General features: G+C 42.8%; 1 protein-coding gene and 6 non-coding genes across 7 annotated transcripts; all 7 read left to right on the top strand.

The window, feature by feature from the left end:
• The first annotated feature begins 1,676 nt into the window (after window positions 1–1,676).
• On the top strand, window positions 1,677–1,748 carry trnap-ugg (transfer RNA proline (anticodon UGG)). The gene has a single exon. It is a non-coding gene; the product is annotated as a tRNA-Pro (tRNA).
• A 694-nt stretch (window positions 1,749–2,442) lies between these two features.
• Window positions 2,443–2,514, top strand: trnap-ugg (transfer RNA proline (anticodon UGG)). The gene has a single exon. It is a non-coding gene; the product is annotated as a tRNA-Pro (tRNA).
• Window positions 2,515–3,974: 1,460 nt separating this feature from the next.
• On the top strand, window positions 3,975–4,046 carry trnap-ugg (transfer RNA proline (anticodon UGG)). Its single transcript has one exon. It is a non-coding gene; the product is annotated as a tRNA-Pro (tRNA).
• A 694-nt stretch (window positions 4,047–4,740) lies between these two features.
• trnap-ugg (transfer RNA proline (anticodon UGG)) lies at window positions 4,741–4,812 on the top strand. The gene has a single exon. It is a non-coding gene; the product is annotated as a tRNA-Pro (tRNA).
• Window positions 4,813–5,506: 694 nt separating this feature from the next.
• On the top strand, window positions 5,507–5,578 carry trnap-ugg (transfer RNA proline (anticodon UGG)). The gene has a single exon. It is a non-coding gene; the product is annotated as a tRNA-Pro (tRNA).
• A 695-nt stretch (window positions 5,579–6,273) lies between these two features.
• On the top strand, window positions 6,274–6,345 carry trnap-ugg (transfer RNA proline (anticodon UGG)). The gene has a single exon. It is a non-coding gene; the product is annotated as a tRNA-Pro (tRNA).
• A 4,367-nt stretch (window positions 6,346–10,712) lies between these two features.
• On the top strand, window positions 10,713–22,863 carry LOC139549338 (clarin-1-like). Its single transcript, XM_071359732.1, has 3 exons — window positions 10,713–11,287; window positions 19,641–19,820; window positions 21,225–22,863. The coding sequence occupies exons 1-3, from the start codon at window positions 11,035–11,037 to the stop codon at window positions 21,488–21,490; spliced, it is 699 nt and encodes a 232-aa protein (XP_071215833.1). The 5' UTR covers window positions 10,713–11,034; the 3' UTR covers window positions 21,491–22,863.
• The last annotated feature ends 500 nt before the right edge of the window (window positions 22,864–23,363 follow it).

Below are 23,363 nucleotides of genomic sequence, written 5' to 3'. Positions count from 1 at the left end.
GGTCAACTGCTTGGAAGACAGCTATGCTCACAAGTATACCAACAAAACTCACGTGATTCACTGTGGCCTGGCACCATCGACAAGTCAATCCATATCCTCACCGTCATTGCTGGCGACAGCAAAAAAAATGTCTTTGATGAAATGGCTCGTTGGTCTAGGGGTAATATTCTCGCTTTGGGTGCGAGAGGTCCCGGGTTCAAATCGCGGACGAGCCCTTTAACAGTCTGAGACAGGCGGATCTTTGGCTACTGGTTGGAGGGTGCAACTGCCATCCCTGGAGTGCAGGACGAGGTGGCTGAGTGATTAAGGCAATGGACTGCTAATCATTTGTGCTTTGCACAAGTGGCTTCAACATTGCACAACTTTTATTCATTTCTTCCTTGATTAAAAATCTGTAATTTTAACCGGTACTGGTTACCTTCAGACGAGTCCTGTGACACTTGTGGGGGTCGTAGAGCAAAACTGAGAACGGCATTGTGTTTGATAGAGTCTCCCCTTTCCATAGAATGGTCAAACAATTTTGTTGGTCAAACCGTTCGGAAGCTACAGACATTTATGGGGATTCCAATGGGGATTTTATCATTTATTCACATACCGGTGCGTCAATCGGCTCAAATTCAATGAGCTCCAATTCGTTTTGATGTCTTCTTTTTCAACTTCAAAATCTTCATTTAGCTCTTCTTCATTTGTTTCTTGCTGTTACAGAAAATGAAAATTGAATCTGAAAGACTCGGCAGATGAATTACAGAGGATTTGAACTGAAACCTGGTCAACTGCTTGGAAGACAGCTATGCTCACAAGTATACCAACAAAACTCACGTGATTCACTGTGGCCTGGCACCATCGACAAGTCAATCCATATCCTCACCGTCATTGCTGGCGACAGCAAAAAAAATGTCTTTGGCGAAATGGCTCGTTGGTCTAGGGGTAATATTCTCGCTTTGGGTGCGAGAGGTCCCGGGTTCAAATCGCGGACGAGCCCTTTAACAGTCTGAGACAGGCGGATCTTTGGCTACTGGTTGGAGGGTGCAACTGCCATCCCTGGAGTGCAGGACGAGGTGGCTGAGTGATTAAGGCAATGGACTGCTAATCATTTGTGCTTTGCACAAGTGGCTTCAACATTGCACAACCTTTATTCATTTCTTCCTTGATTAAAAATCTGTAATTTTAACCGGTACTGGTTACCTTCAGACGAGTCCTGTGACACTTGTGGGGGTCGTAGAGCAAAACTGAGAACGGCATTGTGTTTGATAGAGTCTCCCCTTTCCATAGAATGGTCAAACAATTTTGTTGGTCAAACCGTTCGGAAGCTACAGACATTTATGGGGATTCCAATGGGGATTTTATCATTTATTCACATACCGGTGCGTCAATCGGCTCAAATTCAATGAGCTCCAATTCGTTTTGATGTCTTCTTTTTCAACTTCAAAATCTTCATTTAGCTCTTCTTCATTTGTTTCTTGCTGTTACAGAAAATGAAAATTGAATCTGAAAGACTCGGCAGATGAATTACAGAGGATTTGAACTGAAACCTGGTCAACTGCTTGGAAGACAGCTATGCTCACAAGTATACCAACAAAACTCACGTGATTCACTGTGGCCTGGCACCATCGACAAGTCAATCCATATCCTCACCGTCATTGCTGGCGGCAGCAAAAAAATGTCTTTCATGAAATGGCTCGTTGGTCTAGGGGTATGATTCTCGCTTTGGGTGCGAGAGGTCCCGGGTTCAAATCCCGGACGAGCCCTTTAACAGTCTGAGACAGGCGGATCTTTGACTCCTGGTTGGAGGGTGCAACTGCCATCCCTGGAGTGCAGGACGAGGTGGCTGAGTGATTAAGGCAATGGACTGCTAATCATTTGTGCTTTGCACAAGTGGCTTCAACATTGCACAACTTTTATTCATTTCTTCCTTGATTAAAAATCTGTAATTTTAACCGGTACTGGTTACCTTCAGACGAGTCCTGTGACACTTGTGGGGGTCGTAGAGCAAAACTGAGAACGGCATTGTGTTTGATAGAGTCTCCCCTTTCCATAGAATGGTCAAACAATTTTGTTGGTCAAACCGTTCGGAAGCTACAGACATTTATGGGGATTCCAATGGGGATTTTATCATTTATTCACATACCGGTGCGTCAATCGGCTCAAATTCAATGAGCTCCAATTCGTTTTGATGTCTTCTTTTTCAACTTCAAAATCTTCATTTAGCTCTTCTTCATTTGTTTCTTGCTGTTACAGAAAATGAAAATTGAATCTGAAAGACTCGGCAGATGAATTACAGAGGATTTGAACTGAAACCTGGTCAACTGCTTGGAAGACAGCTATGCTCACAAGTATACCAACAAAACTCACGTGATTCACTGTGGCCTGGCACCATCGACAAGTCAATCCATATCCTCACCGTCATTGCTGGCGGCAGCAAAAAAATTTCTTTCATGAAATGGCTCGTTGGTCTAGGGGTATGATTCTCGCTTTGGGTGCGAGAGGTCCCGGGTTCAAATCCCGGACGAGCCCTTTAACAGTCTGAGACAGGCGGATCTTTGACTCCTGGTTGGAGGGTGCAACTGCCATCCCTGGAGTGCAGGACGAGGTGGCTGAGTGATTAAGGCAATGGACTGCTAATCATTTGTGCTTTGCACAAGTGGCTTCAACATTGCACAACTTTTATTCATTTCTTCCTTGATTAAAAATCTGTAATTTTAACCGGTACTGGTTACCTTCAGACGAGTCCTGTGACACTTGTGGGGGTCGTAGAGCAAAACTGAGGACGGCATTGTGTTTGTTAGAGTCTCCCCTTTCCATAGAATGGTCAAACAATTTTGTTGGTCAAACCGTTCGGAAGCTACAGACATTTATGGGGATTCCAATGGGGATTTTATCATTTATTCACATACCGGTGCGTCAATCGGCTCAAATTCAATGAGCTCCAATTCGTTTTGATGTCTTCTTTTTCAACTTCAAAATCTTCATTTAGCTCTTCTTCATTTGTTTCTTGCTGTTACAGAAAATGAAAATTGAATCTGAAAGACTCGGCAGATGAATTACAGAGGATTTGAACTGAAACCTGGTCAACTGCTTGGAAGACAGCTATGCTCACAAGTATACCAACAAAACTCACGTGATTCACTGTGGCCTGGCACCATCGACAAGTCAATCCATATCCTCACCGTCATTGCTGGCGACAGCAAAAAAATGTCTTTGATGAAATGGCTCGTTGGTCTAGGGGTATGGTTCTCGCTTTGGGTGGGAGAGGTCCCTGGTTCAAATCGCGGACGAGCCCTTTAACAGTCTGAGACAGGCGGATCTTTGGCTACTGGTTGGAGGGTGCAACTGCCATCCCTGGAGTGCAGGACGAGGTGGCTGAGTGATTAAGGCAATGGACTGCTAATCATTTGTGCTTTGCACAAGTGGCTTCAACATTGCACAACTTTTATTCATTTCTTCCTTGATTAAAAATCTGTAATTTTAACCGGTACTGGTTACCTTCAGACGAGTCCTGTGACACTTGTGGGGGTCGTAGAGCAAAACTGAGAACGGCATTGTGTTTGTTAGAGTCTCCCCTTTCCATAGAATGGTCAAACAATTTTGTTGGTCAAACCGTTCGGAAGCTACAGACATTTATGGGGATTCCAATGGGGATTTTATCATTTATTCACATACCGGTGCGTCAATCGGCTCAAATTCAATGAGCTCCAATTCGTTTTGATGTCTTCTTTTTCAACTTCAAAATCTTCATTTAGCTCTTCTTCATTTGTTTCTTGCTGTTACAGAAAATGAAAATTGAATCTGAAAGACTCGGCAGATGAATTACAGAGGATTTGAACTGAAACCTGGTCAACTGCTTGGAAGACAGCTATGCTCACAAGTATACCAACAAAACTCACGTGATTCACTGTGGCCTGGCACCATCGACAAGTCAATCCATATCCTCACCGTCATTGCTGGCGACAGCAAAAAAATGTCTTTCATGAAATGGCTCGTTGGTCTAGGGGTATGGTTCTCGCTTTGGGTGCGAGAGGTCCCTGGTTCAAATCCCGGACGAGCCCTTTAACAGTCTGAGACAGGCGGATCTTTGGCTACTGGTTGGAGGGTGCAACTGCCATCCCTGGAGTGCAGGACGAGGTGGCTGAGTGATTAAGGCAATGGACTGCTAATCATTTGTGCTTTGCACAAGTGGCTTCAACATTGCACAACTTTTATTCATTTCTTCCTTGATTAAAAATCTGTAATTTTAACCGGTACTGGTTACCTTCAGACGAGTCCTGTGACACTTGTGGGGGTCGTAGAGCAAAACTGAGAACGGCATTGTGTTTGTTAGAGTCTCCCCTTTCCATAGAATGGTCAAACAATTTTGTTGGTCAAACCGTTCGGAAGCTACAGACATTTATGGGGATTCCAATGGGGATTTTATCATTTATTCACATACCGGTGCGTCAATCGGCTCAAATTCAATGAGCTCCAATTCGTTTTGATGTCTTCTTTTTCAACTTCAAAATCTTCATTTAGCTCTTCTTCATTTGTTTCTTGCTGTTACAGAAAATGAAAATTGAATCTGAAAGACTCGGCAGATGAATTACAGAGGATTTGAACTGAAACCTGGTCAACTGCTTGGAAGACAGCTATGCTCACAAGTATACCAACAAAACTCACGTGATTCACTGTGGCCTGGCACCATCGACAAGTCAATCCATATCCTCACCGTCATTGCTGGCGACAGCAAAAAAATGTCTTTGATGAAATGGCTCGTTGGTCTAGGGGTATGGTTCTCGCTTTGGGTGCGAGAGGTCCCTGGTTCAAATCCCGGACGAGCCCTTTAACAGTCTGAGACAGGCGGATCTTTGGCTACTGGTTGGAGGGTGCAACTGCCATCCCTGGAGTGCAGGACGAGGTGGCTGAGTGATTAAGGCAATGGATTGCTAATCATTTGTGCTTTGCACAAGTGGCTTCAACATTGCACAACTTTTATTCATTTCTTCCTTGATTAAAAATCTGTAATTTTAACCGGTACTGGTTACCTTCAGACGAGTCCTGTGACACTTGTGGGGGTCGTAGAGCAAAACTGAGGACGGCATTGTGTTTGTTAGAGTCTCCCCTTTCCATAGAATGGTCAAACAATTTTGTTGGTCAAACCGTTCGGAAGCTACAGACATTTATGGGGATTCCAATGGGGATTTTATCATTTATTCACATACCGGTGCGTCAATCGGCTCAAATTCAATGAGCTCCAATTCGTTTTGATGTCTTCTTTTTCAACTTCAAAATCTTCATTTAGCTCTTCTTCATTTGTTTCTTGCTGTTACAGAAAATGAAAATTGAATCTGAAAGACTCGGCAGATGAATTACAGAGGATTTGAACTGAAACCTGGTCAACTGCTTGGAAGACAGCTATGCTCACAAGTATACCAACAAAACTCACGTGATTCACTGTGGCCTGGCACCATCGACAAGTCAATCCATATCCTCACCGTCATTGCTGGCGGCAGCAAAAAAATGTCTTTCATGAAATGGCTCGTTGGTCTAGGGGTATGATTCTCGCCTTGGGTGCGAGAGGTCCCGGGTTCAAATCCCGGACGAGCCCTTTAACAGTCTGAGACAGGCGGATCTTTGACTCCTGGTTGGAGGGTGCAACTGCCATCCCTGGAGTGCAGGACGAGGTGGCTGAGTGATTAAGGCAATGGACTGCTAATCATTTGTGCTTTGCACAAGTGGCTTCAACATTGCACAACTTTTATTCATTTCTTCCTTGATTAAAAATCTGTAATTTTAACCGGTACTGGTTACCTTCAGACGAGTCCTGTGACACTTGTGGGGGTCGTAGAGCAAAACTGAGGACGGCATTGTGTTTGTTAGAGTCTCCCCTTTCCATAGAATGGTCAAACAATTTTGTTGGTCAAACCGTTCGGAAGCTACAGACATTTATGGGGATTCCAATGGGGATTTTATCATTTATTCACATACCGGTGCGTCAATCGGCTCAAATTCAATGAGCTCCAATTCGTTTTGATGTCTTCTTTTTCAACTTCAAAATCTTCATTTAGCTCTTCTTCATTTGTTTCTTGCTGTTACAGAAAATGAAAATTGAATCTGAAAGACTCGGCAGATGAATTACAGAGGATTTGAACTGAAACCTGGTCAACTGCTTGGAAGACAGCTATGCTCACAAGTATACCAACAAAACTCACGTGATTCACTGTGGCCTGGCACCATCGACAAGTCAATCCATATCCTCACCGTCATTGCTGGCGACAGCAAAAAAAATGTCTTTGATGAAATGGCTCGTTGGTCTAGGGGTATGATTCTCGCTTTGGGTGCGAGAGGTCCCGGGTTCAAATCCCGGACAAGCCCTTTAACAGTCTGAGACAGGCGGATCTTTGGCTACTGGTTGGAGGGTGCAACTGCCATCCCTGGAGTGCAGGACGAGGTGGCTGAGTGATTAAGGCAATGGACTGCTAATCATTTGTGCTTTGCACAAGTGGCTTCAACATTGCACAACTTTTATTCATTTCTTCCTTGATTAAAAATCTGTAATTTTAACCGGTACTGGTTACCTTCAGACGAGTCCTGTGACACTTGTGGGGGTCGTAGAGCAAAACTGAGGACGGCATTGTGTTTGTTAGAGTCTCCCCTTTCCATAGAATGGTCAAACAATTTTGTTGGTCAAACCGTTCGGAAGCTACAGACATTTATGGGGATTCCAATGGGGATTTTATCATTTATTCACATACCGGTGCGTCAATCGGCTCAAATTCAATGAGCTCCAATTCGTTTTGATGTCTTCTTTTTCAACTTCAAAATCTTCATTTAGCTCTTCTTCATTTGTTTCTTGCTGTTACAGAAAATGAAAATTGAATCTGAAAGACTCGGCAGATGAATTACAGAGGATTTGAACTGAAACCTGGTCAACTGCTTGGAAGACAGCTATGCTCACAAGTATACCAACAAAACTCACGTGATTCACTGTGGCCTGGCACCATCGACAAGTCAATCCATATCCTCACCGTCATTGCTGGCGACAGCAAAAAAATGTCTTTGATGAAATGGCTCGTTGGTCTAGGGGTATGGTTCTCGCTTTGGGTGGGAGAGGTCCCTGGTTCAAATCGCGGACGAGCCCTTTAACAGTCTGAGACAGGCGGATCTTTGGCTACTGGTTGGAGGGTGCAACTGCCATCCCTGGAGTGCAGGACGAGGTGGCTGAGTGATTAAGGCAATGGACTGCTAATCATTTGTGCTTTGCACAAGTGGCTTCAACATTGCACAACTTTTATTCATTTCTTCCTTGATTAAAAATCTGTAATTTTAACCGGTACTGGTTACCTTCAGACGAGTCCTGTGACACTTGTGGGGGTCGTAGAGCAAAACTGAGAACGGCATTGTGTTTGTTAGAGTCTCCCCTTTCCATAGAATGGTCAAACAATTTTGTTGGTCAAACCGTTCGGAAGCTACAGACATTTATGGGGATTCCAATGGGGATTTTATCATTTATTCACATACCGGTGCGTCAATCGGCTCAAATTCAATGAGCTCCAATTCGTTTTGATGTCTTCTTTTTCAACTTCAAAATCTTCATTTAGCTCTTCTTCATTTGTTTCTTGCTGTTACAGAAAATGAAAATTGAATCTGAAAGACTCGGCAGATGAATTACAGAGGATTTGAACTGAAACCTGGTCAACTGCTTGGAAGACAGCTATGCTCACAAGTATACCAACAAACATCGCTCTCGCTCTGCCGCCTTTCACCGAAAATGCAGAGGTGTGACATCAGCGGTTATTAAAGAGTAACACGTGGCGTCCAGCCAATCTGAGAATAGCCCATCCAACTAACCACCTACCTCATCCCCATATTTGTTTTTTGTTTTTTTCTGCTCTTCTGCACACCAGTATTTCTACTTGTACATCCTAATCTGCAAATCTATCACTCCAGTGTTAATTGCTAAATTGTAATTACTTCGCCACTATGGCCTATTTATTGCCTTACCTCCTTACTTCATTTGCACACACTGTATACAGATTTTCTATTGTGTTATTGACTATACGTTTGTTTATCTCATGTGTAACTCTGTGTTGTTGTTTTTGTCGCACTGCTTTGCTTTATCTTGGCTAGGTCGCAGTTGTAAATGAGAACTTGTTCTCAACTAGCTTACCTGGTTAAATAAAGGTGAAATAAATAAAAAACATTTAAATACAGGGGCAAGGACTCAGAATATGTAGTGAGGCGTTTCAGGCCTTCCCAGTGTCTGCGCTACAAGTGGAGATGGGGGATATGCCATTGCCGATTTGGAGACAACAGCTGGCAATTAATTATTGGGTCAACCTACAGGGACATGGGGTGTCTCATCCTGGAAAGGGATTTTACAGGTGTGCTGGGAACATGAGAGAGGACAGAACACAAGCTTTGGGTGGGTGGGTAATACCCAGGCGAAGAAGATGGGACTGTATGGAAGGGAGTTTAGTCCAATGGTAGCTATTCCTGTGAATCAACCATGGCTGCTCCCGCCTCCAGTAGTTGATCTAAAAGTGTTGGAGAGACAACAGAAAGATGGGAAGGGTGTTGATCCATCTTATTTGTTTAAAAGACATCTGGATACCGTATATCAGGATGTTGTGGCCATTTACACAGATGGTTCAAAAGATCCAAGGACAGGATGTACTGGGTCAGCATTTGTAGTGCAGGAATGTGGGGTGGCAGTCAGGTAATGTATATGGCTGTAAATACGGCGGAACTGTTGGTCATACTGTTGGCCTTGCAGTGGGTGGAGGAAGTGAAGACAGAGAGAGTAGTTATTTGCTCTAATTCTTTATGACTTACGACAAACCCATGGTAGGGTTAGAAAGTAACACTGCCATGTAACAAGTAACACTGATGCATGCATGAGAGCATCAGCTGTTCCCGGATGACTGTGTGATCACACTCTCCGTAGCCGATGTAAGATCTTTAAACAGGTAAACATTCACAAGGCCGCAGGGCCAGACGGATTACCATGACGTGTACTCCGAGCATGCACTGACCAACTGGCAAGTGTCTTCACTGACATTTTCAACCTGTCCCTGACTGAGTCTGTAATACTAACATGTTTCAAGCAGACCACCATAGTCCCTGTGCCCAAGAACACTAAGGTAACCTACCTAAATGACTACCGACCCATAGCACTCACGTCTGTAGCCATGAAGTGCTTTGAAAGGCTAGCCATGGCTCACATCAACACCATTATCCCAGAAACTCTAGACCCACTCCAACTTGTATACCACCTCAACAGATCCACTGATGATGCAATCTCTATTGCACTCCACACTGCCCTTTCCCACCTGGACAAAAGGAACACCTACGTGAGAATGCTATTCATTGACTACAACTCAGCGTTCAACACCATAGTGCCCTCAAAGCTCATCACTAAGCTAAGGACCCTGGGACTAAACACCTCCCTCTGCAACTGGATCCTGGACTTCCTGACGGGCCGCCCCCCAGGTGGTAAGGGTAGGTAACAAAACATCCGCCACGCTGATCCTCAACACGGGGGCCCCTCAGGGGTGCGTGCTCAGTCCCCTCCTGTGCTCCCTGTTCACTCATGACTGCATGGCCAGGCACGACTCCAACACCATTGTCAAGTTTGCCAATGACACAACAGTGGTAGGCAACATCATTGGGACCAAGCTTCCTGCCATCCAGGATCTCTATACCAGGCGGTGTCAGAGGAAGGCCCTAAAAATTGTCAAATACTCCAGCCACCCTAGTCATGGACTGTTCTCTCTACTACTGCCCGGCAAGCGGTACCGGAGCGCCAGTCTAGGTCCAAAAAGCTTCTTAACAGCGTCTACCCCCAAGCAATAAGACTCCTGAAGAGCTAATCAAAGGGATTCCCAGACACCTCTATTACACTGCTGCTACTCTCTGTTTATTATCTATGCATAGTTACTTTAACTCTAGCTACATGTACATATTACCTCAATTATCTTGACTAACCGGTGCCCCCGCACATTGACTCTGTACCGGTACACCCTGTATATAGCCTCGCTATTGTTATTTTGCTGCTGCTTTTTAATTATTTGTTACTTTTATTTTCAATTTTTTACCTAACAGTTTTTTTTCTTAAAACTTCTTAAAGCATTGTTGGTTAAGGGCTTGTAAGTAAGCATTTCACTGTAAGGTCTACACCTGTTGGTGAAGGGCAGGCATTTATTCCAAGTACAGAGGAAAGTCGGGGAGGGGAGGACCACAGGAAGAGACAGAAGAGAGGAGGCTATTTTACATGTTTAAGGGTGGGACACAGACAGTTGAATAAGACTTTAAACATGATAGGAAAGCATCCAACAGGAAAGTGTGATTATTGTTAGCCAGGAAATAATGACAGTGGAGCATGTACTGATACAGTGTGGACAGTATGAGAAGGAAAGAGAGAGGATGAGATCCAGTATGATGGAGAAGGAAAGAGAGAGGATGAGATTCAGTATGATTGAGAAGGGTATACAGGAAATGAGTTTAAAGAGTATACTGACTAGAACGTCATTAGATTTATAAAAATTACAACATATTTGAGACTAAGGGAAACGTGCTGCAACGTAGGATTTATTTTCTCCCCGTCTCTGGCCTACACTCCAGTACAGTAGGTGGTGGTAATGCACCATGACCTTGAATGCTCAACTGCCGATAAACTCCACCGAAGAAGAAGAAAACTCACGTGTTCAGTGCAGCAGATGAGCTTCGTATCCAATCAGACAACAGGTCACCGAGGCTGAAGTCATCCCTCTCGCTGTCTTTGAGAAGCGTCTCCCGAATTTAAAACCTTGGTTACTTGGAAACAATGAGCAAGGGGGGAAACTATCGATGTAACGTAATACACAACGTCCACGTTAGAACAGCATCAATACGGTATACACATTTAGCTATTTCAATGAGACTTGTCATAATAGCTTAACACAGATATTTAGCATCTTCGGTTTTTTTCAATATTTGCCTCAGCAAGAATTTGCTACCAACTGGAGATGAATTGAACACCATGGACTGGTCAGACTAATTATTTTCCCACATTCTTCTGACACCATGCCAAGTCGTCAAAAGAAAATTATATTCTCTGTTGCCGGTGTGTTGAGTTTCGGTTGCGTCCTCATTGTTGCGGCCGCGATGGGGTCGCAATTTTGGGTCCAGGGGAGCATGGTGTGTACAACCGGGGCGCAGCTTGTAAATGCCACAGGACAAGAGCTTGATAAATTTGTCGGTAGGGTTAACTATGGTCTCTTTCACGGACAGACAGTGAAGCAATGTGGACTTGGTGGAAGACCCTTCAGATTTTCATGTGAGTAGAAGTCCATGTGAATTGCATGAGAAGTTTGTGAAAAACTGGTTTTAAAGATTACTGCTGGGTTGAAACATCATGTTCTCATTTGAGCATCTATTATGAAAAGTGAATAACAATGAGACAAGCGGTTACCCACTCCATTAATAATTCAAATGACTATAGATAGACTACACCCTGTTTTAATTGAGTCCTATCCCTGTGACTTAAGGATCTATTTGATTAAATCAAATGTGATGTTTAGCATTAATTCGCTTGGCAGGATTGGCACAATATAAAGCCTACTTATAGACTGTAAAAAAATATCACCTTTTCAATAAAGTATACTGAACAAAAATCCAAATACAACAGTCAACAATTAACGATTTTACTGAGTTACAGTTCATAAAAGGAAATCAGTCAATTGAAATGAATTCATTATGCCCTAATCTATGGATTTCACATGACTGGGCAGGGGCGACTGGTACAGAGTAAATGTGCGGGGGTACAGGTTAGTCAAGGTAATTGGTATGAGTAGGTGTGTCAACTTTTGATGGATACTGTATATTTACTTCTTTTATATATATATATATATATATATATATATATACATACACACACACACACACACAGTGGGCTCCAAAATTACTGGCACCCCTGACTGGTAATGCACAAACAAAATACTTCAAAAAATATAAACAATATAATTATAGAGAAACTCAAAATACCAACATGTGAGAAATACTGTACTTTGTTAATGTTTAAATGGAACCAATGAAAATCATACAATTATTTAATACAAAATACATTTCACCAAAATCAAGGTTTCATAATTATTGGCACTCCTCATTTAGTACTTAGTGCAAACCACCTCTGGCAAGGATAACAGCATGGAGTCTTTTCCTGTAATGCTTGACAAGGTTAAGGAACACATTTGGAGGGATTTTGAACCATTACTCTATGCAGATACTTTCAAGATCCTTCACATTCTTGGGTTTGCGCTTATCAACTGCCCTCTTCAACTCAGCCCACAGGTTTTCGATTGGATTGAGGTCCGGCGACTGAGATGGCCATGACAGAACATTGATTTTGTTGTCACAGAACCTTTTCTGTGTGGCTCTTGATTTATGTTTTGGGTCATTGTCTTGTTGGAAAGTCCACCTATGGCCAAGTCCCAGCCTTCTGGCAGAGGCAACCAGATTGTCAGCCAAAATTGCCTGATATTTGGTGGAATTCATTACGCCATCCATCTTAACCAGTGCCCCTGGACCTCTGGAATGAAAGCAGCCCCAAAACATCACCGACCCACCACCATATTTCACCATGTGTATGAGGTGCCTCTCCTTGTATGCATCTCTGTTTCGACGCCAAACATGCCGATGCCATATCTGACCAAAACGTTACATTTTGGTCTCATCTGACCAGAGCACCTTCTTCCAGTTATAATTTAAATTGTTTGGCAAACTCCAAGCGCTTGCGTCTGTGTCTTGGGGTCAGAAAGGGCTTTCTTCTGGCAACCCTTCCAAAGAGCCTATGGTTGTGGAGGTGGCTTCTGATGGTGCTTTTTGAAACCTGGTGACCCCAAGACGCCACCAAGGCCTGCAATTCTTTCACAGTGATTCTTGGGGATATTGTTGCTTCTCTGACCATCCTCCTCCCTATCCTGGGGGGGCAAAATGCATTTGCGTTCTATACCCGTGAGGTTTTCAACTGTTCCATATCTTTTACATTTTTTAATAATTGCCCTGACAGTGCTCAATCGTTTTGTGGATCTTCTTGTAGCAATTATCAGATTTATGAAGGTCAGCGACCGTCTGTCTCTTTTGAACTGCCAGTTCTTTTGTTTTCTTCATGGTGTTGGATAACAAAGGGATATTGCATGCGTGTTACCTCATTTTTATACCCTAGTGAAACAAAAAGTGATGTAATGGCTCAATGTAGTTCCTTAAGACTTAGATAAACTTAAATAAGTAGAATTTAATTCCTGGTTTAATTTTGGTAGATTTTATTTACAATAATCTTTAAGGGTGCCATTAATTGTGACACCTTGATTTGGAGGACATTGATTATTTAATTAAATCAATAAATGATTTTGGTGGCTTCCATTGAAACATTAATAAAGTACAGTATTTCTCACATGTTGGTATTTTGAGTTTATCGCTAATTATATTGTTGTGCATTGCCAATCAGGGGGGCCAGTAATTTTGGAGCCCACTGTATATACACTACCGTTCAAAAGTTTGGGATCACTTAGAAATGTCCTTGTTTATGAAAGAAAAGCAAAAATTTTTGTCCATTTAAAATAACATAAAATTGATCAGAAATTCAGTGTAGACATTGTTGTAAATGACTATTGTAGCTAGAAACGGCAGATTTTTTAATGGAATATCTACATAGGCGTACAGAGGCTCATTATCAGCAACCATCACTCCTGTGTTCCAATGGCACGTTGTGTTAGCTAATTCAAGTTTATCATTTTAAAAGCCTAATTGATCATTAGAAAACCCTTTTGCAATTATGTTAGTACAGATGAAAACTGTTCTGCTGATTTTAAATAAGCAATAAAACAGGCCTTCTTTAGACTAGTTGAGTATCTGGAGCATCAGCATTAGTGTGTTCGATTACAGGCTCAAAATGGCCTGTAGACCTTTTTTCTGAAACTCGTCAGTCTATTCTTGTTCTGAGAAATGAAGTCTGTCTTTTTCTTCAATCTATCCATTCTATTTGTAATGGTTGCTATGCAATAGTCATAGTTCATTATCAATAAAACGTCACAATAATGTGCAGAGCGTTCGATTTGGCAAAGAGACCCCCAGCTCCGCTAAAACCATTGACAACTACATGCCGTTTTCAAGGGATTGTTAAATAATCGTTAACTATTTGGCTTTAATATCATGAACTCTTGAAGAGCGTGTGTAGTTCGGACTTGAATTGCATATTCCGAACTACACTTTTCAGATTTAGCTCTATCATCAGAGTTATACAGCTAAATTCAGCAAAAAAATAAATGTCTCTTTTTCAGGTCCCTGTCTTTCAAAGATAATTTGTAAAAATCTAAATAACTTCACAGATCTTCATTGTAAAGGGTTTAAACACTGTTTTCCATGCTTGGTCAATGAACCATAAACAATTAATGAACATGCACCTGTGGAACGGTCGTTAAGACACTAACAGTTTACAGGCGGTAGGCAATTAAGGTCACAGTTATGAAAACTTAGGACACTAAAGAGGCCTTTACTGACTCTGAAAAAGACCAAAAGAAAGATGCCCAGGGTTCCTGCTCATCTGCGTGAACGTGACTTAGGCATGCTGCAAGGAGGCATGAGGACTGCAGATGTGGACAGGGTAACAAATTGCAATATCCGTACTGTGAGGCGCCTAAGACAGCGCTACAGGGAGACAGAATGGACAGCTGATCGTCCTCGCATTGGCAGATCACGTGTAACAACACTTGCACAGGATTGGTACATTCGAACATCACACCTGCGGGACAGGTACAGGATGGCAACAACAACTGCCCGACTTACACCAGGAACGCACATTCCCTCCTCCAGTGCTAAGAATGTCCGCAATAGGCTGAGAGGCTGGACTGAGGGCTTGTAGGCCTGTTGTAAGGCAGGTCCTCACCAGACATCACCGGCCTCAACATTGCCTATGGGCACAAACCCACCGTCGCTGGACCAGACAGGACTGGCAAAAAGTGCTCTTCACTGACGAGTCGTGGTTTTGTCTCACCAGGGGTGATGGTCCGATTCATGTTTATGAGCGTTACACCGAGGCCTGTACTCTGGAGCGGGATCGATTTGGAGGTGGAGGGTCCGTCATGGTCTTGGGCGGTGTGTCACAGCATCATCGGACTGAGCTTGTTGTCATTGCAGGCAATCTCAATGCTGTGCGTTACAGGGAAGACATCCTCCTCCCTCATGTGGTACCCTTCCTGCAGGCTCATCCTGACATGAACCTCCAGCATGACAATGCCACCAGCCATACTGCTCGTTCTGTGCGTGATTTCCTCCAAGACAGGAATGTCAGTGTTCTGCCATGGCCAGCGAAGGGCCCGGATCTCAATCCCATTGAGCACGTCTGGGACCTGTTGGATTGGAGGGTGAGGGCTAGGGCCATTCCCCCCCCCCCAGAGATGTCCGGGAACTTGCAGGTGCCTTGGTGGAAAAGTGGGGTAACATCTCACAGCAAGAACTGGCATATCTGGTGCGGTCCATGAGGAGAAGATGCACTGCAGTACTCAATGTAGCTGGTGCCCACACCAGATACTGACTGTTACTTTTGATTTTGACCCCCCCATTTGTTCAGGGACACATTATTCCATTTCTGTTAGTCACATGTCTGTGGAACTTGTTCAGTTTATGTCTCAGTTGTTGAATCTTGTGTTCATACAAATATTTACCCATGTTAAGTTTGCTGAAAATCAACGCAGTTGACAGTGAGAGGACGTTTATTTTTTTGCTGAGGTTATTAACTGCATGCTTTTCGTGATCAGTAAACATCAATTCATCAAATATTTTCAGGTATGTGAGGGTAGCATATCCATTTGGCATGTAGGTAGCTAGCTAAGCAAACAACGTGTCATTTAGGTTTCTTCATCAGAGGTTAGGGTTTTGGAAAGAGCTTGACATTGCAAGTCCTCATCCTGGTGAAGTTGTCAGTCAGACTACTGTCATCGCCACTATAGATGGCAAGCAAATTAAACAATATTTGGATATAGCCATCTGATTTATCCCCTTAAAGTTAGCTTGTTAACTAGTCATGACGGGATCTTTCATTTGCTAGCTAGACAATTTGAGGTCCATCAATCAATGTAGCCTATAAAGTATGTCAGCAGCAATTGTGATTTAAAAACTCTAAAAAACAATGTTGAAAAGGGGATAATGTTAGCTTAAATTCGCTGGGTAGGGCTACGTTGGTTGGAGAAAAGTCTAGGTCTATTTACCAATATGTTTAGGCAACAGTACAATGTTTCAAGTTTTTCAAATCTTAATGTCACATGCACAAGTACAGTGAAATGCCTTTCCTGCCAGCTCCAAACCCAGCAATGCCGTAATCAATATCAATGTAGCACTAACAATAACACAAGGTAGAACAAAAACACTAGAAATAAAAAAATAAGAACACAAGTAAGAAGCTATATACAGGGTCAGTTTCAATACCATATTAACAATGCAGGGATACTGGAGCGATTGAGGTAGATATGTATAGGGGTAAGGTGACTAGGCATCAGGATATGATAAACAGAGTAGCAGCAGCATAACTTATTATGTGTGTGTGTGTGTGTGTGTGTGTGTAGAGTCAGTATAAATGTGTGTGCATGTTATCTGTGTTGGAGTATCAGTGTGCATGCGTGTGTCCTGTGAGTGTGTATATATCAGTGTGCATGCGTGTGTCCTGTGAGTGTGTATATATCAGTGTGCATTCATGAGTCCTGTGAGTGTGTATATATCAGTGTGGATTCATGAGTCCTGTGAGTGTGTATAGAGAAAGTATAAAAATAAAATACAAGGGTCAACTCTGATAGTCCGTATAGCCATTCTGTTATCTATTTAGCAGTCTTATGTATTGGGGATAGAAGCTGTTCAGGAGCCTGTTGGTGTCAAACTTGCACCACTTGCTGTGCGGAAGAGTACAATGGCGGCGAGCTTTACGCCATGCCAGCCGACGCTTGGCATGGTGATCTTAGGCTTGTGTGCGACAGTTCAGCCATGGAAACCCATTTCATAAAGCTCCCGACCAAGATATTGTGCTGACGTTGCTTCCAGATGCAGTTTGTAACTCGGTAGTGAGTGTTGTAACCAAGGACAGACAATTTTTTTTATGCACTTCAGTACTCGACGGTCCCGTTCTGTGAGCGTGTGTGGCCTACCACTTCCCGGTTGAGCCGGTGTTGCTCCTAGACATTTTCACTTCACAATAACAGCACTTACAGTTGACCGGGGCAGAAATTTGACGAACTGACGTGTTGGAAAGGTGGCATCCGATGATGGTGCCATGTTGAAAGTCACTAAGCTCTTCAGTAAAGACTATTCTACTGCCAATGTTTATCTATAGAGATTGCATGGTTGTGTGTTTGACTTTATACACCTGTCAGCAACGGGTGAGGCTGAAATAGCCGAATCCACTAATTTGAAGAGGTGTCCACATACTTTTGTATATATAGTGTCTTTGGCTATATCCATTATAATGATCCTGATAAATGAATTTACCTGGCTCGGAGAAGCTGTCCGTCTCATCACGTTTATATGCATGGCACGGTGGAAATCGCAAAAAAAACTTTGTTCCACAGGTCGGAGAGGCAGACAGCAAAGTGTAGACAAACCCAAACATTTTTTTTTTTTTTACTCCCCAACGGGCTCAGGAGGGGCGAAGGTGGAGTCATGCGTCCTCCAAAACATGACCCACCTAACCGCGCTCCTTAACCCAGAAGCACCAATGTGTCGAAGGAAACACTGTTCAACACAAGAAGTCACTAGGGCGCGATGAGCCAAGTAAAGCACCTCCGGCCAAACCCGGACGACACTGGGCCAACTGGACCGTCACGGCCGGTTGTGGCATAGCCCGGGAATGAACCCGGGTCTGTAGTAACGCCTCTAGCACTGCGATGCAATTTAGGCCCCCCCCAAACCAAACATTTTATAAAAGAACAGAATTCAAAATGGGAGTTGGGGGAAACATTGGAAAGTTATGCTTCTTTGAAATGTGATCAACTTGTTAACCCACTTTAGAGACAAGTAGGAGAAAATGCACTTTAATAATTTTCCACACTGGAAAGCTTATCTTTGTTTTTGCCCATTCAGCATTGTCCACATCCGCCTAAGCCCCACCTATCTCTAAAGAATTCCTGTGTTATTGCATGAGTCAGCATGGCATTGCCCTCCAGAAAGTAGTCTCTCTATTATCCGATTGTCAGAAGTTAAGTCATAAATTGTAGAAATAGGCAGGGTTTTATGTTCTTTAAATACGATTTTAAACCTAACCACACTGCCAACCTTATGCCTAAACTTAATGAATACCAAAAAGCAATTATTTTCCCATTTTTACGATTATAGACAATTTTGACTTTGTCACTGTGCTGTCTAGTGGAAACCCTATTATCCCCCTCCATTATCTCAGCCGATCATGGATCCTGCCTTTCTTCTTCTCTAAAAAGCTCAGTGCTTTCTTCTTGGCTAAACTAGGCTAGGAAATATTGTCTAAACACTTTTTTCCAGGGGAGATTAAGTTTATACATTGACTGGCTGGGCTGTGGGATAAATCTAATGGAACTGTTAACAGGCATTACCTGGAGGATGTGGGATTGTTGTGCTATAACTCCCTACTATCAACCAATCAGAATTCTAGATCCAAGCAACCTGTTTTATGATAAAAGATTTATAGGCTGCGGAGATGTATAACACTGCTGTAAAATTGACCTCAGTTGTTCAAGGTATTGGAACATTGATTGAACAGTCACATCTCTAATGAGACTAGACTACACATACAGTAAGCTTGTACACAAATGTGGGTCATGGAGCCCTGATGACCACGTGTAAATGCGCACATAGCCTACCCTCGGTGGTAGAAATACCTTAAACTTCATATTCATCATCTACAGCACTACCCCACCATTAATGTATGTGAAAACTGCATATGTCTGTTTTTTAGTAAAAAAATATAGTGGAAATGCTTTTGACATTACTTTACTTTGCCAGCTCATAGTTGGTTAAAATCAGAAATGTTTTATTTTTATCTGGTGTTCATCTTTTTGACTATAAAACATAGGAATCCACCGTTTTCACATATGCTGGAGATGATTCATTTGAAGTTGACACATTTTGAAATGTCAGCAGAACATTATTATTTAGTGCTAACAACAAACTCAAATCAAAGAAAGCGAGATAAATGTAAATGGAGTAAAGAGAACCCGTGATCAAAATCATGTAGGCTAGCCTTACAGGGGAAACCCACCTGCCTTCAACTAGGTTAATTGGCCATGCACAAGAGGGCATCTCTTATAACTCAGCAGTACATGTTTTGAGGTTGCAGTAACAAGAATCCTACACAAGCACAGTGGACTGAATCTTTATTGGACCGTGACACATGCATCATCAGCAACTGTTCACTAATGAGATTTGGCACACACACACATTATCTTTTCGCTTGACCGGCAGGCTTACTAACCATTCTGATGACTTTTCAGATGAACAAAAAACAATTTGTTCTCTGATGGTTTGCTCCATCTGCCTTGCACATTAAACAAATAGAACACAGAGACTCATGCATGCGTTTCATCATGTGAAAGTTGTGGGGGGGAAAAAATACTATTTACTGTTTTAATAATTGTAGAACATTCCCACACCTCTCTATATTGTCCATCTCCTTGTAGTTTTTCCGAACTTGGTGGACGTCATCCCAGCCAGTCTTCACGTCACTGTGATCTTCTTCTGCGTAGTGCTCATCCTCTTCTCCTCCGTGGCCACAGGCTTCTTTATGTACAACGCCTTTGGTAGTCCCTACGAGACTCTGCACGGCGCCCTGGGACTCTACCTCTGGAACTTCGTCTGCTGTAAGCACACACAAAAAGAACACCTCAACCCTTTTCTTTCTAGAGTGTCATCCTTCACAGGGTAGCCGAATCACCTTCTAAGTTGTGAACAAGCAGCCTACCATATGAACGTTGGCTAAGCACAAGCCCCCATACTCTGCAACATAAGCCCAAAATCTAACACACCGCTCACATCACAGGTAAACAGCTCTAATTACACTCATGCATTCCATCTTCAGATAGAAATAGCTCGCAGTAGGCTAAACAGGAGCCACGTTTATTGGTTCTAAAGTGTCATTTTTTTCCTGGTGTTTTCCACATTCTTAGACAGGTGTACACAATTAAAAGACTCCTTGTGATCTGATTGTATCACCTCTGAAGGTAGTCAGGCAGACATTGTGTCTGGATATATTACAATTGTAGACGGCTCTAGTGAAACAATTTAAATAATCATTATCCCGCCCTCTAAAATCATTGACAGGTGGCACCATTGTGTCTTTAAAATAAATTAATAGATATTATTTAGAAAGAAAATCTCATCATTTGCATACAGCAAGGGACCAATAATTCTGAAAATGTGGGCCCAATCAGAATGCGGACAAGATCAGAACGCATGTTAGCCCCATGTATAAACGGGGTGATAGAGCAGTGGTTCTCAACCAGGGGTACTAGTACCCTTGGGGGTACTCGGCCTATACACTGGGTACTTGAGAAGACTCATGCTGGTACAGTAACCAAAAAATTGAGAACCACTGCTATAGAGAACATGATCGGGGTCCAACAAAGGTGTCCTTCAACACTTCAACATTAGTTATAAGTGTATATCAGAGTCATTCAAACACAACAGCCAAGCCATGAGTGGTCGGCTGTACGTTATTGAGAAAAGGATCCACTTCCCTATTGCCTTTTCAGCTTTAAAACCAGTATCCAGTAGCCTACCATCTCATCAGGAGACAGTGGGCTACTTGACCTCCCATCCAAACAATGGCACAAATTAAGAAAAACAGCACCAGAGTTAAAGGAGATATTTCTCAGTTATCTGGAACCGAGGCCCTACCTTAGGCACTATTCAATCAAAACTGCTTGCCAGGTTTACACTAGAATGCAAGTTTGGATTCATCTGATCAATGAACCTATTTTTACGATTATGTGAAACACTTCACCATGTTAATTAAAATATCTCGCTGCAGTGAATGACCTATGCTTAATTGTTTTGGTAACCTTTTGGTGATTGCAACTACTGTAGCATTAACATATTCCCTTTTAATGTGGTGAGGGAGGGAAAAGGTATTCTGCCTTATAGGAACGTGTTTACAGTAACTGATCATTCGGATGCCTTTTGACTTCTTATTTTAACTCCCAGTGTTGTCAACCGTAATAGTATAATATTGTGTGCCTGTCTTGTCTGCCTGACCTTCTGAACAGGCCTCTGCAGCTGCCTGGTGATGATTCTGTTTGCCTCCGAGGTGAAACTCCACCGGCTGTCCGACCACATCGCCAACTTCAACGAGGGCACGTTTATGTACAAGACGCACACAGAGCAATTCGACCACTCCTTCTGGCTCATCTTCCTCACCTTCCTCGTCCATGGCCTTAACATCCTGCTGATCCGTGTGGCCGGGATCCAGTTCCCCTTCCAGGAGGCCAAAGAGTCGAATGTCAACACTGGGGCATCAGATCTCATGTACTGACCAGGGCTTTTGTTTGCTTGTGTGGCCACTGGCTGGGCCCCCCCCCACCCCCACCCCACTCTAGTGACACTGAGCCTCGGCTATTGGCATGTCTCAATGGGAGACTTGGGGCCATAGCTCCTTGGTGCCCATGTGCTGTTGTAAGGTCCAAGCAAATGTGACCGTCCTAAGCCACTTCTTTTCCCCTTCCCATGACAAGCTGTCAGTCCTTCAGACGACAACCGGAGAAGTGTCCCTGGCCACCTCTGTTAGGGACTTCTGTTTTGAATCTTCGAGGGGAGGGGTCTTGTTTCTCTTTCCATCGTGTCATTAATTGGTGATATCTCGTTAGGTTGTGGGCCAATTAAAGGCCAGGATTTCACTCGGTTGTAGAAAAGCAGAGACTTGTTTGGTTCCACTCCTTTTATCAGGTTTTTCCAAGAATTGGCAGTCCCTCCCGTGGCAGTCCGAAGTTTTATCAATGAAGGGGGACTGTTAAACAGTATGTGACGATTGATTGACCAGAATAGGTACCGTGTGTTTAGCCTTTCATTAGTGCCCCCAAAATGTATTGAAAGACCACAACTGTACAACTTAAATAGAGCAGTTTCTCTATCCCTTGTGCTTCATATTGGTTTTTACTTACATGTTTAGAAATCCTAGAGGTCATGTCGCTTAATTGTTTATTCAGATTATATATTCAGAATCATGTGATTTGCCAATTTGAATGATTTTAATGATGATCATTCCTAATACAACATTTATTTTATGAAATGTGTAGAGCTATTTAGATTTGTTGTAGATTTATATTCTGTTGGTTTAAGTCTGACATGCTGACCACACGCATGTGCGAGCGTTGCAAAATAAATTTCAACATAGGTTATTCAATTATTGCACCCACTGCTCACGCGCGCCTGCATTGCCAAGGGATAAAATAGAAGTCAGTTCTATTTGTGACACCGATCGCAGTGCAAGTCCTGCCTCTCCCATCTCCTGATTGGTTTATAGAAGCAGATACCCACGTGCCATCTCCTCATTGGTTATACCCACGTGGGTGATTGAAAGATGAGCTGAGTTCGGTCGGTCGTCGTGTTAACTATGAGATGCCAATCGCCATATAAAGTCCAAATAAGAAAAAGCCTGGAAGGAGGAGAGATGACTAGAAACAATTCGGTTGACCGTTTTATGTGTGGATTAATTGTCGGAGTAGAGGACCTTGTGCGTTTCAGGTAAAATAACAACTCAACGTTTATATCCCAGGACAAATTAGCTAACAACAGCAAGCTAGCTAAATAGGACAAATTAGCAAGCATAAATAATAATAAATAATTGCCATAAATGTTTAATGCTTTTCGACCTGTCCCCTAATTAATATAATTGGTTTGATATTTTAACCTGCGGAGTTCCTCTGTCCAGTGTCTTGTGTTATTTTTCCCATCTTAATCTTTTCTTTTTATTGGCCAGTCTGAGATATGGCTTTTTCTTTGCAACTCTGCCTAGAAAGCCAGCATCCCAGTCGCCTCTTCACTGTTGACGTTGAGACTGGTGTTTTGCGGGTACAATTTAATGAAGCTGCCAGTTGAGGACTTTCGAGGCGTCTGTTTCTCAAACTAGACACACTAATGTACTTGTCCTCTTGCACAGTTGTCCACCGAGGCCTCCCACTCTTTCTATTCTGGTTAGAACCAGTTTGTGCTGTTCTGTGAAGGGAGTAGTACACAGCGTTGTACGAGATCTTCAGTTTCTTGGCAATTTCTCGCATTCATTTATCAGAACAAGAATATACTGCATTTCAGAAGAAAGGTCTTTGTTTCTGGCTATTTTGAGCCTGTAATCGAACCTACAAATGCTGATGCTCAACTAGTCTAAATTAGGGCAGTTTTATTGCTTCTTT

This window comes from Salvelinus alpinus, chromosome 22 (genome assembly GCF_045679555.1).
Source record: "Salvelinus alpinus chromosome 22, SLU_Salpinus.1, whole genome shotgun sequence".
Classification (NCBI taxonomy): Eukaryota; Metazoa; Chordata; class Actinopteri; order Salmoniformes; family Salmonidae; genus Salvelinus; species Salvelinus alpinus.
Note: the sequence above shows the minus strand (reverse complement) of the source record. Positions and strands in the feature narration are given on the sequence as shown.

Coding starts and splice junctions, on each gene's coding strand:
- LOC139549338 (XM_071359732.1), top strand. CDS start 11,035: ATGCCAAGTCGTCAAAAGAAAATTATATTCTCTGTTGCCGGTGTGTTG. Junction 11,288..19,640: donor AAGACCCTTCAGATTTTCAT/GTGAGTAGAAGT, acceptor ATCTCCTTGTAG/TTTTTCCGAACTTGGTGGAC. Junction 19,821..21,224: donor CCTCTGGAACTTCGTCTGCT/GTAAGCACACAC, acceptor CCTTCTGAACAG/GCCTCTGCAGCTGCCTGGTG.